Source organism: Diorhabda sublineata, chromosome 5 (genome assembly GCF_026230105.1).
Source record: "Diorhabda sublineata isolate icDioSubl1.1 chromosome 5, icDioSubl1.1, whole genome shotgun sequence".
Lineage (NCBI taxonomy): Eukaryota > Metazoa > Arthropoda > Insecta > Coleoptera > Chrysomelidae > Diorhabda > Diorhabda sublineata.
In genome coordinates this window covers 5,638,794-5,655,627 of record NC_079478.1, presented here as the reverse complement: position 1 = coordinate 5,655,627, position 16,834 = coordinate 5,638,794, and the positions used below count along the sequence as shown (strand labels likewise).

Here is a 16,834-nt window from a genome sequence, read left to right as displayed (position 1 = left end):
CTTTCTATCCACTTGCAATTGGAGATTTCGTCCTAAGGTCAATAAAAAAGAATTGAAGATATTGTAACACATCATTACAGATCTGAAATTTGCTGGGTTGCCACATTAACCGTTTTACCAAGTTTTCGAGTATTTTAAAACACGAGTACAACTTTTTATGTTAATTAAACTACTATAATGGAAAATAGTTTTATAACAGACTCATACTTAATCTATTTTAACTATGTTGACAAATATATTTGTTTTCTATCTTTCTGAAAATATATGTCACTATATTTTTTTCTTCAAGGTATCGCTGGTGGTTCCAAGTTAATCCCAGATTTTTCAAGTGCCCCCAGGCATTTAAAAAGTTCATAAAATTAATCATGAATTTAATTTGTGGATGCGAATTTTACTACTTTTTAATATATTTGTTATTTGCTGAATCCTTTTTTATTGTTTTCAGCGATAAATATTAATTTGCATAATCGTGTCCAGGGATAGTTTATTTAGCTTTATTGATTCATTTTATAAGCTGTTTACAGCTTTTATACCTTGACTTGATACTACTTCTGCAATCTTTTTTTCCTTAGGAAATATTACATCTAAGAAATAATAGCTCCGTTTTGGTTTAAGTTTGAATGAAAATTATATTAACAGATAAATAAATATAGAGTGTAATAAAACAATTTTATTCACGCCGCCACTGTTAAATAGTATTATCATAACGTGAATTGATGGTTGCATAGAAGTAGTTCTCTCAGATAATCTAAATACCGTTATATAATAATTAATAAATAATGTTTTATTGGTAACTTTTAAGTTTTGAATGTTCGATCAGTCGTTGTCAAGTGACAGAAAAAAATAATAAAAACTTTGGTAGGTTCTCTTTGGATAACATTGATTATTAAAAGCCCTTTCCCGTATTAACTAACTCCACTAAATTAAATAGCACAAATTCATTTGCTACAAGAGTGATTTAATTACAAAACCAAAGTGACAATATCATAATAAAAACGGTGGATCTGGCAACGTTGTAACTAACTTATCGGAAACTACCTCAAAATAAACTTATTTGTTATCGTTTTCTTGATAGATTTGGGTACAGAAAAAATTGCTTGTGTATTGATTAACGCAGTTTGGACAATAATTTTTTTGTCTATACTAATTTTTTGTTGATTTAGATCTTATTTTCGCATGTTTCTTCATGGTGATTGATTAAAACTACAAAACGAGTATCAAAAATTATATTTGGATTACAATAAAGATAAAATATACACTATAATCTTTATATAATTATCCTAAATTCCATCAATTTTATTAGAAAAAGAAGGCGATCAGAAGTAGAACCATTAATAAATATGGATAAGTTACTAATGTAATAGACATGCTATTAAAACAAAATCCTTCATCCCAAACTTGTCCAATTGGACAAACGCATTTGTTATTTATGCATTCAAACTCTTCATCAAGAACTTCAGTACAGTCCAATCTTGTCATACAGGGAGATCCATAATCTGAAAATGAAAGAAAATATATAAAAACAACGATGTTTAAATTATCACGAATATTGAAAGAAATGTAATAATAAGTTAAAACTAATATACGTTTAACAAAAACCACTCTATCAAGACTTATTTCCTGTTATTCTAATCGGTGCATTATCTATCCAAACAATATGATAACGAGCATTGTAAATTACTAGCACCGACTTTGTAGGCGAGGTATGAAGTCATTTCTCTAGTCACCATTGCAGGAATAACTACAACTAATCATTTGGAATTTTAAATTGTCCTTATGTTTTTTCTTTTCCAAATTTATTCCTTCACAAGTTTGTAGGATTGAAATATTTTTAACTTAACAATTAGCTTAATACGACTTTGAATTTGACCTGCCATGCTTGGTTTTAGTTTTATGTAAATTTGCTAAGTTCTTATTTGTGTCATTAATTGTGATGTAGTGGTCGAGGACTTATTTCGCTCAAGCCTTGCTACGCCACTGGTTTTTAAGATTAAAAAATATATATTACCTTTGGATTCCCAACATTTTCCATCTACAAATTCGAAGCCTTTGATACATTCACATTTTTTTGAATTACTGGAACATTCAGTGAATTTTAATTTTTGACACTGTTCCGAAACTTCACAAGCATCATCAAAACTTTCAGCACCTGAAAATATAAGTAAGTTTCTCACTAAAATTAACATTTTTTATTTTAATGATGAGAGGTTAATGAATAACGGATTTGAAGTTGAATCAATGTTGATGATGATAATAGTGACGTTCCCTAGTTAAGTATTTAATTATAATTATTTGTAAAATGACGATAATACCTGAGCTTTTTTTATTGAACTTAAGTGGTAACTGTGTGTATTAAAAAATACGTTAACATTCGATTTACGATAAGTACAAAATTGACAAAAGATCTGGAAATAACAAAATCAAAACCACTGGGAAAGTTCAAAAATTACAACTTTACCACAAAACCAAAACAATATTCATCAACTTCATTTTGTGTTGTATTATGTCCCTTTTTTATACGATATGTCTGGATATGTCTGAATAATTGTAGCAGTGCAGCTTCTTTAAGAAAATAAGAATGTAGGTTTGCTCTATGAAATGAATAAATCTCTTTTTTTTTCATTAAAGTAAAGGAAAAAAAAAACAACAATACAACGCAGCAATCTCTTATCTAGTCTTCGTAACGTAAAAAAGGTTTATTGCAGTTTCTACATTTCTTAAGGCCGCTTGACATGATGCAATACAACGTGCAATGCAATGCAAGACGCAATATTTCTTCATCAAAAGCATGCGCAGATGAAGCTCTGTTTTGTGTCATTTTTATTTCATGCAAGTTCAAATCTAGTTACTTTGGCTTAACATAGGCCAACTGTTCTGTTTTCCCAGAACATTTCCTAGTTTTTACAGTGTCCTGAATAGCTTTTAAGCGGCTTCCTGTGTTTTTAAAAATCAAGCACAAATTTGAATCTTACTCAAAAAGACGACAGCTTCAACGCCTTGTGGCTAACATATTTCAAGCAATGCATTTCTGAGGAACAGTATAATATGTATTTAGTATATAGGGTCATAACTCTAATATCGAGAGAGTCTTTTCCCTCATAAATTCGCAGTGGTAAATTTAAACTGCCAACAACAATAATATAGTCATGAAATTTCATAATTATTTGCTTACTGAACCACAGATACTGAGAGAAATTAATGGGGTTGAAAAGTATAGTAAAAATTAATTAAGTTCATAATATTAGAATGTATTAGATACTATAAGTTATAGTAACTAATATTTAATAGTTATAGTCTATAACTAACCTAAGTTTCAAAACTTTGTAACAAAACGAAGTGTTTGTTTTCTATTTTAACAACTAGTTTTCAACTCGTTAATTAACTTAGTTAATTTAATTGTTAAACTAGGTACAAAATATTAGATAAAATTTGAGGTTAGGAATTTTTTTACTTTTACTGTTTACAGAGACTTGCATGCAATTTCTTGAACGTTGTATTACATTATGTCAAGCGGCTTTTAATATAGGTACTTACTTGAAAGACACTGGTTATTATAGCTTGTATAATTCATATTACACGAACATATGCTATCAAAGCATGATGCGTTTTCTATATGAGAGCAATCATTAACATCACAAGGACCTCCCAAATCTATAAAGTAGATAATATATTCGTATATTAATTACTGAACTCATGTATAGCGTCCACTACACTACTCGCATTAATTTAATCGAAAAAGATAGTGTAGAAAAACTTCGTTTCGTTTGGATCAACTTTCGATCATTGTTGATTTTTATTCACGAGTCAAAGGACTCGAATGAGTCGAAGTTCGAATACAATGAGTTCCTCGCGAGATGTCACTAGTGTGAGGACATACGCTTCGAACTTTAGTTAACGTCGAAGCATCGGAGCGAGTAGTGTAGTGAAGCTAGAAAATTTGAAATATGTCAGTTAAAGTATGATAAAGATAAAATAATTCACATGACTCTATTATGGTAAGATAGATACACTTCCCAGCAAAATTAGCGGTCCATTCATGAACTTGACATTCTGGTGGTCGTCAATAGTCTGATATGTCGATCCAACAATTTCAGATCGTATTATTTGTTTTCCTCTGAATATTTTATTGACAAAGATGAAAAACCATATGGGATGAAAACAAAGAAGTAAAACGCAAACCTTAACAAAGAACTTTGTGGTAACTATATTTCTAAAAGTTATTGGAATTTGAAGGTTTTTAATAAAGAGCAAAACTGTGAAGGCCGTCGACAACAGTAAAGTCGAGCGGAACGTCAAATTTTTGAATCAGTGTAAAGCTTTTAATGAAACAACTTAATTTTGTTGTTGCCCAATATTTCTATTCTAAATAATGAGAGTAATAGTTCACTCATTTTGCCCAGGTATGCGAGTAAAGCTTTAAAATTTATACTAACGTCCACCCTAATTTCACTCTCAAAGAGTATGCTGCAGCTATTAAGTTGATTGAGAAGGCTTCTCAAGATTCCATGTGGCACACTAGTTGACTTCTAGAGCATTAAAAATGTCGCGGGTGTGTATCTGATACAAATCAATCAATTTTTACGGCAAGCAAAGATATTGTATGAAGCTATCAAAAAGAAGCATTTATACGGAAAGTAGATGACTGGACCTCTCTTATTCAGAGAATATCGATCAGAACACCACATATGATCGAGTGTAATGTTCTCAAACGTCTACAGATATCACTTATTTGGCGAACTCTTTCGCTGATTTGGGAATACAATCATCATCCTATAGCTGCAATAACAGTTATGCTGCCAAAAATTATTCGTTGATAATTCTGACATTCATACACACATTCCTTAAGAAACATTTTGCATGCATAAAACATACGAGATACATCCAGAAAATAAATTTCCCGATGTTTTCCCTTTAAAGTAAAAATAATCATCGCATGTATTGCGCGTGCGAAACAGATCTATGAGGTATCATATGTCAGCTACACAGGTTCCTGCCAGTAGCATGGCCGCAGTAGTTCCAAAAATAAGCACTCATTCCTTTTCTCGCCGGCTGCTACAAAACATTGTGTGAAGTACTGCGGAAATAGCGATGTATCATTCAAAACAAGAGGCGTGGAATGTTGTGTTTCTTCATGATATTGCTCGTTCACATACGTCTCGACGCTAAGCATTTGTTTTGTCGGAATTTGGCTGGGAGTTGTTAGATCTGCAGTTGATCTTTCGTCTAGCGATTTTTACATTTTCTTGTTTTTCAAGAAATTCCTCTCCTCCTATGAGATCCAGCAAGATAACGGATTCATGTGCTCGGAACTCAATTTATTCTATATAAGATTGAATAATCAATTGATACAAATGGGTCAGTGATTAGAATACACTATATGAAATTTCACCAAAGAAAAATAACACATAAATGACCAGTGAGATGGCCGGAATACCGCAATGCTCTGAAGTATGGCTTTAAATATATGTTTCTTGGTTAAAGAATCCTTTGACGCCACATAAACTCACACAAGTAACTGTCCAACAATTGGGAATGGTAACTGAAATTAAGAAACTGGAATTAACCACTTGCTACATTCTCTCAACTGTATATAAATATATTTCCGCCATTAAATGGATCTAAGTTTTGAAGTTTTGATTATGGTGAATAGTTTGGTGGTCGTAATTTCTGTTTTAATATTCGATAAGTGTACCAGGAGCAATGTTGTTTCTTATAATCGCCATTAGTAAAGCAGCTAGTGTGTCCTCCACAGCATAGAAGAAACATTTCTTTGTTTCTCTATAAATGCAAACAACTACTGTTGTTTTGGTAACAAAATTGTATCTATACTTGGTGAATATTTAGACCAGAGTCACCTATTACAAAGGATTGGTTAATAACTTTGCTACATATGCTGTTTTGTTAGGAACAAATTTAAAAGTTGTGGGCACATCGTTTGGGATTTTGACCTTACCTCATACAATCATCATAAACATTCAATTGATGTAACTTTCACTTAACTAGTTTAAAAAACGTATTTCTTCACTCACCTGGTAAACAATGACCTTCAACCTCGGAAAACTTCTCTTTACATACACACTGTTCATTCTGGCATCTTCTGTTGTAACCGCATGATGTATCTCTTACACATGTGTCTGAAAGTATTTTTTTTCAAATAACAATTGTTTCATTTGACGTTTTTAGAAGATTTTTTTGATGATACATAAGTCAAATCAGTATCATTCGATTTCAATAATTAGTTTTATAAAGTGTTCAATTTACCATTGGGAATATTTCCTACTTTCTCACAATAGAATGTTTCTTCGTCTAATTGAGCAAAACTGCTGCATTGACACAAACCACTTGAATTGCAAAACGAATAGGGACCCATGGCATTACACCAATAATCATTCACACACCTTTGGTTATCTTGCACGGTAGCTGAAGTAAACGTGTGTTATGAAACCATATATTATAGACTAATTCTGATATATTGAACGTATGAGTAGAAAAAAATATTTTTTCAGCAACGTTTTACTCACATTTTATACATTTTCTGTTATATTCATCTGCAAACCAAAATTTTATGCAATAACAAGCTCCATCTTGCAAAATGGAAGCTTTGATTTTACAATCTTCATCATTTGTTGTATTTATCGGTATTCCAATTTCTGGAATACACATATTTTCTGAGTAGAAATAACCTTGAAGGCAAACGCATACTCCATGGAAACAATAACTATTTGGTAAAGCCGAGGAACAAGTATCATTTGCCTTACATACGGCAAAACCTGCAAAGGAAAACGTATTAAGCCTAAGTAGATGTTATCACTCAGCACTCAGAATTTTACCTGGCAAACAGTTTCCTTCCTCTAAAAAATAACTATTTTTACATCGGCAAGTATTGGTATTTGCATCACATACAGAGTTGGCCATATTTCTACAGTCGATATCACTGGTACAATTGATGTCACCTAAAAATTGGTCGTTTAAAAGATAAACCAAAGACATACACCAATGAAGCTTTGAAGCTCAAGAAAAGCTGTATCCGAAATCACTATCGATAACTAGCAATACATTTTAATAAGAATTAGAGTTTGAATCTATTCAAAAAGTCGATTAATAAATAAGATGTTAATTAGAAAGTGTAATTGTAAATCGTAGAAGAAACGTCCGCTAGATTCATTAATTAGACGAGAATTATCGATTGCGATGGCAATTGATTCATTGAAATGAAAGAAAAGACATCAAACCAAGGTTAAAGTGAGACATTGTTGTCAATTTAAAACATCATGAGTTCCATAACAGATTGATCGTTTTGAATTTATGAATAAATCGATATGTCTATTTTAGTTGGATGTCTTTGGGATCAACTAACTAGAGATGCGAAAAACCATCAAAAAGTCTTCAAGAAAATGAAAAACTGATCAACCTCATCCAAGTACCAGTTACTATTATGCTTTCGAACGTGTTGAATACGAATATATAAGTTATTTTTTCCTAAAATAGACAAATTCACTTTTAATACGAAAACATGAAAAAATATTTCGTATTTTTCGGTGTCTGTAGTTTTGATTTAATACTGAAGGAAACAAAAGTTGTCCAGAATACCCAAGAGACTTTTCATTTATGTATAAAATGTATAAAATCTTTAACTATTGTTTCGACTGATAAATAAGGTCCTTTTGTAATAATTTTAAAGTCGATTACATGGGATAAACATCTCGACCTCTGGATAATAGATTACGAAGTCATCAAACACGAAAAAAAAAAAAATAAAATAAAACTGCATTAATAAATCATAAAATATAAAAAGTTTTGTAACCATGTTACTGTACTGTCACGGAAGATGGGATACTCACATGATGGCAGATTACTGCTGGTCTTTAAAACGGGATTGTTCTAAAGTACAATCAAGAATGTCACGCAAAAGAAGTTTCCGACATGTTTACTGAGTAATTCGTTTAAATGATTACTTTTTCTGTTTCCTATCGTATACAATAAATAATATCTGTAATATCTGTTAGGCAAAAACTAATAGTATATTTGAATTCAGGGCATCAAATTCATAAGAAATCACCTCCAAAATCTTTGGCACCAAAACCACTGTTGACCAGTATAATCGAATCACAAAACGGCACAAGCCACATTTTATTATTTCACAAGTTTCAACTATTTCCATGTAAATATAATTGTAGTTTATAGATAATAAATATGTTTCGGTACTATTTTAAGTTTTTTGAAAAAAGTCAAGCTCAATGTTATAAAACTAACTACGAGAAGAAAAAGAAAAAACCAACCTGAGGAGCCAGCTACATATTTTTTCTCATGTTGTGTGTTTACTAGTTCCTTTGAACTATGCAAACTTTTTTGAGGATCAGTTTTTTCGACGCATTTACTAAGAACACAGATTTGTGATGAGTATGGTGATTGGTTACAATCATAATTTATAGCACAACCTGAAAAATAATAAGCAAAACGAGTAATCAATTATTTAAATACAACAGTATATTATTATCAAGCAAAAGGTGTTTTTAAATATGAGTTATTATTATAATTGAGAATCTAATTTATTCGAAAGATCTCATCAAGAAAGATATAGAGAAAAAATGAAGGGAATTTAAATTTTTTATGTAATTGCTAGGAACTTATTTTTTAGTAATAGAAAGATCTACAGTCTAGGTCAGGGGTTCCTAAACTTTTAAAAAGACCAAATACCTTTTATTTCATGGAACTTGATATCAAAAGTTGATATTTCATAATAAATAAATTTGATACCCATTTAAAATCAATGTAATTTCCAGTAATGTACTCTGACAATGATTTAGAGAGATCCACCAAATATTCAGTTATAATAGTTTCAATTTCATTTGGTAATTCCAACACCTCTATTTGTAGAAAGTGGAGAATATTCAGCGTTGTACTTTTCCACATAGGTAATCCAGAAATTTAATTTTCTTAGAGGAGCAATTAATTTATTTGTTAACATAAATATAGTTGATGATTTTCACTGCAGAAGCTTTCGAAAAGATAATCTTATTTTATGTATAACACTGAATATAATCAGACTTCATTTGCGAAGATCTTTAGCTCTTCACAAAGTTCATATAGCCTGGCTAGAACTTCACCTGTTGAATGCCATCGGATATATTTCTATATTAATCTGTTTTAAATTTTTTCAAGTAAAGTTTCAAATAAAAAATGTTGTTTCTTATTATTTATTCACAAGGTATCACCATTGGAGTACATATTTACCAGAGATTCCATTTTATATACAATTACATGGACTGCTATATTTTTCTGATTATTTCTCCTAGGTATCAACAATAACATGCTGTTAGATTTTTCTGGAGTTATGGAAAGTAGCCAAGGGAATAGTGTATAGTCGTGCAAGATTGTTTTGATGTTAGTCCTTTCAGATATTTGCCGGCCAAAGTAGTAGTCTTTGTAACTATATGACATGAAGAAGACACACAAAATTTTATTTACGTCGAAACAATCGTTTTTGATTGAAAAAAGTTTCAAGTGCTGCAATTTAAAACATTAAACTAGTATTACATAAAATAATATCCCAGAAATCTAATAATATTTATAAATTCCAGAGATAATAGTGAATGATTTCTTAAAAGACACTGAAATTTATGATTTATAGCTCACTAGTGACTCATATGTTACTTTATATTCCTGTAATCAATATAGTTATGAGGTAAATTCACGGTGCTAGATAAAATGATATATATTCGAGATTACTTGTTAGGACTTGGTTATAGAAAGTGATGATGAATAACACCTATTTTCAATTGATTTTATTGATTAAATAACAATATATTGATTCTAATTAAATTGTTTCAATATGCCATACTGTTTACTCACTTCCATCGTCCACTTTTTTTCTGCAATCACTCCCTCTGTTGTAATACCCATCGCTGCAAGTACATTTGTTCTTATCATCACAGTGCATAACGCGATGATTTATTTGGTCATAACACATTATCGATTCGTCACAATAATCACCAATATTGGCATATTTCTTGCATTTTCCTTCAAACCACGTGAAATTTTCTTTGCAATCGCAAATATTTTTGCTGCATTCTGCATTATCACCTAACCATTCGCATTGATCATTTTCTACACAGTAGCCTTTATATTCAGTAACATCTGAAATCATTAACGTTTATGGAAAAGTCAGTTTACTATGAAAAAATTCATTTGCAACATAATTTAACAACACTACAGACGGTGAGAGTAAAATGTCTTCAAACTATTCAAAAAATAAGTTCTGCAAATACAAGTTTGCCTCTGTCATTACCTCTTCATTCCGTTAACACATCCAGCGCATAGAAAAAGGGTATCAAAATCTTCCTAAACCATTTGTAGCCATATACATTTCAAGATAAACCTCGGGGTTTTACTTGCTACTCGTTTACAAAGTTATTGCTTTCAGTTACTCATGCTACCGATTTTCGTCATAAGAACTTGTAATATTTGAAAGCATCGAATCACTTAGCGACAGCAGTAATGTTGATTCATTGTTAGCGAAGACAAGTCAGAAGAGTTTTCTTGTTGATGCTTGAATCTTAAGTTTGAAGACTGTACTACTACATATTCTTTTATATAATCCCATTGCACATGCAGTATACATGTCTTATAAAAGCATGAGTTCCTTTTGAAAAATTGGCGGAAATTTTGGAGCTATTTGCTTATGATTGGGTTATACCAAGTATCCATGATTTCTGTGTGAATGGGGCAGGTGTGAAAACTAAGATTTTACATAAGAGAACATTTCATCATTGGTCAAACAAATGCAAATTGTTATCTGACTCTAAGGATATACTTTATGCAGCTTGGATGAAGAATTATACTAAAACTATGTTTAGAAGAGACAAAAGATTCAAATACATTGTGGTGAAATATCCCTGGATAAGTGATTCTAAAATTAAAGAACGTTTATTGCTATTCCTCTAGTTCGAAATCTCTTGAAAGATAGAAATTTTCTCAATATTTGTTGCATTGCGTTATCTGCATCCGAAGAAAAATTTGCATACGTCGTTTAGAAGCTCTTATGGTTGATACATTACGGTCAGTGTACAGAGGTCGAAGCTGTAAAATTTCCTAAAGATGCAGTTATTGGACTTTCGCATCGATTTCCTAAGAATTGTTGAGGACCTCATTAATGAAAAGTGAAGGTTTCATCAAGAAAATTTGATCTGAATGTAGTGGGCGACTACTTTTGGGGACGTATTGGGGATGCACCGGAGATATTTAACTTAAATCAAAAGCTGCTGCATTTCCAGGAACATCGTTCATGAGTTAAATGTGTGTATGCTACAGGTAAAGCTCGATATTCTAGCAAATTTAAAAGATGAATAGTTTCCGGCTTTAACTGGCTAATACGTAGTACGAAATCGTTAGTATTTATATACAAGGTGTAAGATATGTAACTGCAAACAAGGTTGCATCACGAAGAGATGCAGAAAAATCGACAGGCTTTCTTTGTAGTTCCAAATATTGCTCAGTTTATTTCAACATCAAAAAATTTTATTCTTATGAAAACTGCAATTCTATTTAGAGAGATTTGTAAGAATGCTTTACTGGGTAAAGTCCAAAGTTTCATCATGTTTCAAATTAATTCGACTCAGAAACGTTTCGTAAATGAATAATTACATCAATAAACAGCAAACTACACGAAGATCATGAATTCAATAGAAGAACTATAATTATAATCAGAATCTAAAAATATATACAAGAAGTTAAACTTTGTGTGAATATATATGTTTAACTGTCCCCAAAGAAGGACAGGAATTGCTCTAGTGACTTTTATATCGCTAATCTTAGACCAATTCATATACCTAAAATTTAATTATTTAGTTACTGTGTAACTAGAATGAATAAATGTGCAGTAGCGTCATTTTACTGGAAATAAATAAGATCTTCTCTTAAAATCAGCAGTATCAATTTAATTTTACAAATTAGTCTTATAAGATCTATAAATAAAGCAAATTTCAGTAGAGTTCTGCAGTAAGATCCGTATAATACTATTTACAAATGCACCAGCACAAACGTTTAGTTTCTTCTCAAAAAATTGCGTTTCAATAGTGATAATTTCACAGAGCTTTAAAAGGAACTGATGGAATGTCCGTTTTTTGTCAGTATTTACTCAAATTATAGTTCATCAATTGCTACAGTATTTTTTTAAGACACTGCAACGATGTCCAAAGTAATAATATTCCCATAACTTGATTGAATTAATTAAGAAAAAACTTACACGGCATACATTTTTCTCTCTCCATACTCCAATATGATATTGTATCGCAATTACATTCTCCATTTTTGCAAATAGCATTTCCGCTACAATTCCAATTATTTTCGCAACTTTCACAAAGAATTCCTAAAATAAAAATGTCAAATTTCTCTATTATATGAAAGATATTATATATCAATAGGTCCAGAATACATAAATCAGAGAAATAAGGAGATAAATATATAAAAAAATCAGAATAAATTGATACCCTTGACTGAAAGAATCACCAACGACGAAGTACTCATTGGTAGCAAAAGAAAGCTGTTGACAATATAACTATAGAAAACTGCTTACTAAACAAATGATAAAAATTGGAAAGAACTATAGAATATCCAAAGAAAGGAGGAAACGTGTTGAAATGGTGATTGATACAACAAAAAACACGCTCTGGAAAGAGTTAGGAAACGTTTCACGAAAACAAAGTAAAAATACTAATAAAATTTTTATTATAATACAAAATAATTCTTAACAAAAACGGAAAAAATCATAGAAGATGAAAATGAATACCTTACAGTTTTAGTTTGTCCAGAAAAAAATTCGAATGGAAAGCTTTTTGGTTAGGAAGGGGGGGGGGGAAATGGGAACTGAGGGTGAATATTTATTTTAACATATTACAGAAGAGTCACAAAATTTGAGAAATCAGAGGAAATCATGAAATAAGGAATAGAAGATGAAGGAAGCTATATGGAAACTGAAAAACAGGAGGTCCCCTAGACGTGCAAAGTTTTTTTTAATTAAATGAGGCGCTAAGCATTGGAAATTGAATTAAAAAAATTGAGAGATACGGATAGAAATATTACTGACAAATGGTAGAAAATGTGGAAAGCGTAAATAACAAATGAAGAATTCTATCAATTGAAAAGTGAAAAGCTGGTATTCTCGGATCAATCCGAAACGTTTCACGAAAACAAAGTAAAAATAGTAATAAAATATTTACTATAATAGAAAATAATTCTTAACAAAAACGGAAAAAAACATAGAAGATGAAAAGAAATACGTTAAAGTTTTAGTTTAACCAGCAAAAAATTCGAATGTAAAGCTTTTGGTGGTGAAATGGGAACTGAGAGTGAATATTTATTTTAACATCTTACAGAAGAGTCACAAAATTTGAGAAATCAGAGGAAATCATAAAATAAGGAATAGAAGATGGAAAAGATAGAATAACAGTAGAAGAAGTAAGCTGGAGGAAGCTATATGAAAACTGAAAAATGGGAGATCCCCTAGACGTGCAAAGTTTTTTTTAATTAAATGAGGCGCTAAGCATTGGAAATTGAATTAAAAAAATTGAGAGATACGGATAGAAATATTACTCATAAATGGTAGGAAATGTGGAAAGCGTAAATAACAATTATAAAAAGCCGTGAGCAGCAGAGCTCCATCACGAAAGTCGAATTTTTCGTCGAAGGAAGAATTTAACTAATACACAAACAAATCTTTCCATAAAATGAATTTCTTGGAAATGATGTCAATTCTCAATCTTATTTCTTTATATAGAAAATTTGGTATTCCTCAATAACTTTTCATTTCACAAGTTAACTCTCTCTCTCTCGAATGAAAATTCATAATTTCAATAGACCCGGTGGTCTCGAACCCTCTTGTTCAATTCCAATTGAGAACAAAGAAAAAATTGTCATTATGACAAGAAATTTCGAAAATGGGAAGTAAAAAAAATCACCCTAGCAACGATCATATTCCTATTATCCATTAAATAGGAGGCGGTCCAGTTCAACAATTACAACGATCAAAATGATTTCGGGCGTTTTGTGCTAGAAGAACTGAAGAAGAAAACTTTGAACTTGAGAAAGACAATTCTTCAACATCACCCCTACTTGCATGCGAAGTTAGAACCCTCTAGTTAAACTTCTTCTGGCCAAAAAATAAGAAAACATAACAAAAATGACCATAAAATCGAGAGGGGTGGATATGGAAAGTTTCGACCTTAGACAGAAAATCATCTCGCAACTAATTGAACCTACATGTGAAATTTCATTTTTCAGTCGCTTTTCATTTGACCTGCAGAGGTGAGCAAAGGTCAAAAACCACTTTTTTTGCACTGAGACCCCTCGAAATATTCATTTGTTTTCAACCAAACTCTAATAACATCAAACGGCCGCCAAAAAAGCCATGTATGCTAATTTTGAACCAAATCGGACCCATAGCAATTGCTCGAGAGACGAAAATGAGAATTGTAGCTTAAACATTCGAAAAACCATCATAATAGTGTTCAGGAGGTCTCAAAACATGGGAAAAATGATGTGCCCCCCATTTTTCTTCTAGTCATGCCTACCGTAATCTTCGAAAAATTCGACTAAAAAGTTGTACGAAGTATCGACTTTATTATCCAGTGAATCATTCAATTTTTAGTATATCAGAATCCCTAATATGAAAATCGAAAAGATGGTATTTTCAGATAATTCTTAGATGTTTTACGGAAATGAAAAATGAAAATAGTAACAAAATTAATGTTACAATAAGGAAGGGCATGATAAGCTGTATTTCCTATACAAATAGTCTTTGTTCTTGCTCCTGCTATGATAATTGTCATGCTTAGGAGTGCCAGAAACACGGATGTCACTTGTTTCAATTATTAAGAAAAAATTTTGGTATATTGTTTTCTTATGCTTTTATCCTATCTTCCCCGTCTCGTCATGCTATTCAATTATTATTTTGATCTAATTGTTGATGAAATTTGAAAAACAAAAGTCTAGAGTGAGGTACCAAGTATTTTATTATTTCAATCAATGTCAAGTGTCAAGTACATTTATTTGTAAAATAGAAAGACATTCTTCCATCTCGATATAGTTAAAAGATTATTACAAGAATAAATTAGAAATTTGATAATAATTATTCTGAATTGTATATCTCTAATTATTCTGCGAAAAAATGTAATGATAAAATCAGTTTTTCGAACATATTAAGACTTTTAAATAATAAAATGTCATACATTTCTCGATTTCGAGTTATAAAATTCGTTATTTCTAAATCGTTATTTTCAAAACTAGAAAATAGTTTGTTATTATTATATGTTAATACCCATACTCACATACAGATTCAATTAGTCTATAGTTATAACGGTTAATGTAACTTGTTTTAATTAGTTTTACCTGTGAAATATGTGGTTAAACTCAACACAAAACAAATAAGCAGCATCCTGCTACAACAATCTCTGAGCTTACTTATAAACTGAGGACACAAATCGAGACAGGTGTTTCATTATCAAACAAGATAATACCTCGTGTAGAAGTGATTCTGATAATCAAATTAGATATTTCACCTCATTCTAAAAAGATTTTTATTCAAGAGTATCTTATAATTAAATAAGAAAAGACTATAATTCGAAATTTATATTCAAATTTTTGTGTTAGTAAAACTAAACATTTTTAGTGACTTATACGCGGCTGTTTGTTCTGAAAAATGGAATTTATATTGTATCGCCGAAAATATCCCACCAATAACAATGAGTAGAGAAGACATTTTTAAAAATGAACATTTATTATTTTTCCTGTAGTGATATAGAAAGGATTTACAATGAAAATAAAGGAAATGAACGGCGTAACAACTATTGAATCTAAGCTGGAATTTTTGAAACCGATGTTGACATTCATACTGAACTGCCACTACAGCAACACTCACAATTACACTGACTGCCGCGCGTTTACATTCAGTCTCTGAAGACGATAACTTGATTATCGAAACGCGCGCCAGGCAGTGTAATTGCGAGCGCTAGTGTAGTGGTAGTGTAAACAGTGTTTTCAACTATTGAATCTGTATAATATGAAGTACAAAGTGTTGTATCTAAATGCTTTCACTTAAGAAACTATTTCATTCTAAGGTTTGCAAACTATAAAGTCAAGACTGTAACACAAGATTAGAATAAGGCTACTAAACATTATATTGGAATAGATGTATAAACTGAAGCTGCACATATAGGAAGATAGAAACAAGAGCTAGATAATTACTAGCCCAAAAGGACGATATAATATAACTGAGAATATCGGAAAATTAACTAAAAAGAATTTATTGAGTCCTATAGAAACAGCAGAGAGAGAAAATCTTCTATCACAAGAAAATAAGAAGATAACACCAGAAAGAAAAGGAATTAATAGATTCGAGCTTAAAGGATAAAAAGTATAAAATTTTCGTAGCATGTATATTTTGGTGTAGTTAGCAAGGACAACGCCTATCAGACAAAAAAAATAGTAAAAACTATGAATAATAAAAAAATTACAGCAAAACAAAATCTCCGGAAATATGAAGTGTACAGAATAATAATTAGTATGGAATCAGAGAAAGGAAGTTGGATGATAATGACGAAGGAAAGTATTCAGAGGAAATAAAAATTGAGGAGACGGAGAATGAATCGTGAAGTAAGGAATTAATAAGAAGAAGCGAAGCAAAAAAAGTAGTTGAGGATACAAGGAATGGCTAATAGAACAAGCTAAAATGAAAATAAAGGACAGATCAAATGAAACATGGATATACAGAACTATTAGAAGTTAGAGTTAAAGAAATAGAGAGATTGGAAAATGAATGCAGAAAATAGGAATAAAAGGA

General features: G+C 31.0%; 1 protein-coding gene across 1 annotated transcript; it reads right to left on the bottom strand.

The window, feature by feature from the left end:
- Positions 1-1,212: 1,212 nt before the first annotated feature.
- LOC130444147 (tenascin-like) lies at positions 1,213-15,489 on the bottom strand. Its single transcript, XM_056779188.1, has 11 exons — positions 15,385-15,489; positions 12,245-12,367; positions 9,853-10,137; positions 8,280-8,438; positions 6,831-6,953; positions 6,522-6,770; positions 6,262-6,420; positions 6,030-6,134; positions 3,535-3,651; positions 2,009-2,149; positions 1,213-1,496 (listed from the first exon to the last, which is right to left on the bottom strand). The coding sequence occupies exons 1-11, from the start codon at positions 15,428-15,430 to the stop codon at positions 1,300-1,302; spliced, it is 1,704 nt and encodes a 567-aa protein (XP_056635166.1). The 5' UTR covers positions 15,431-15,489; the 3' UTR covers positions 1,213-1,299.
- Between the last annotated feature and the right edge of the window lie 1,345 nt (positions 15,490-16,834).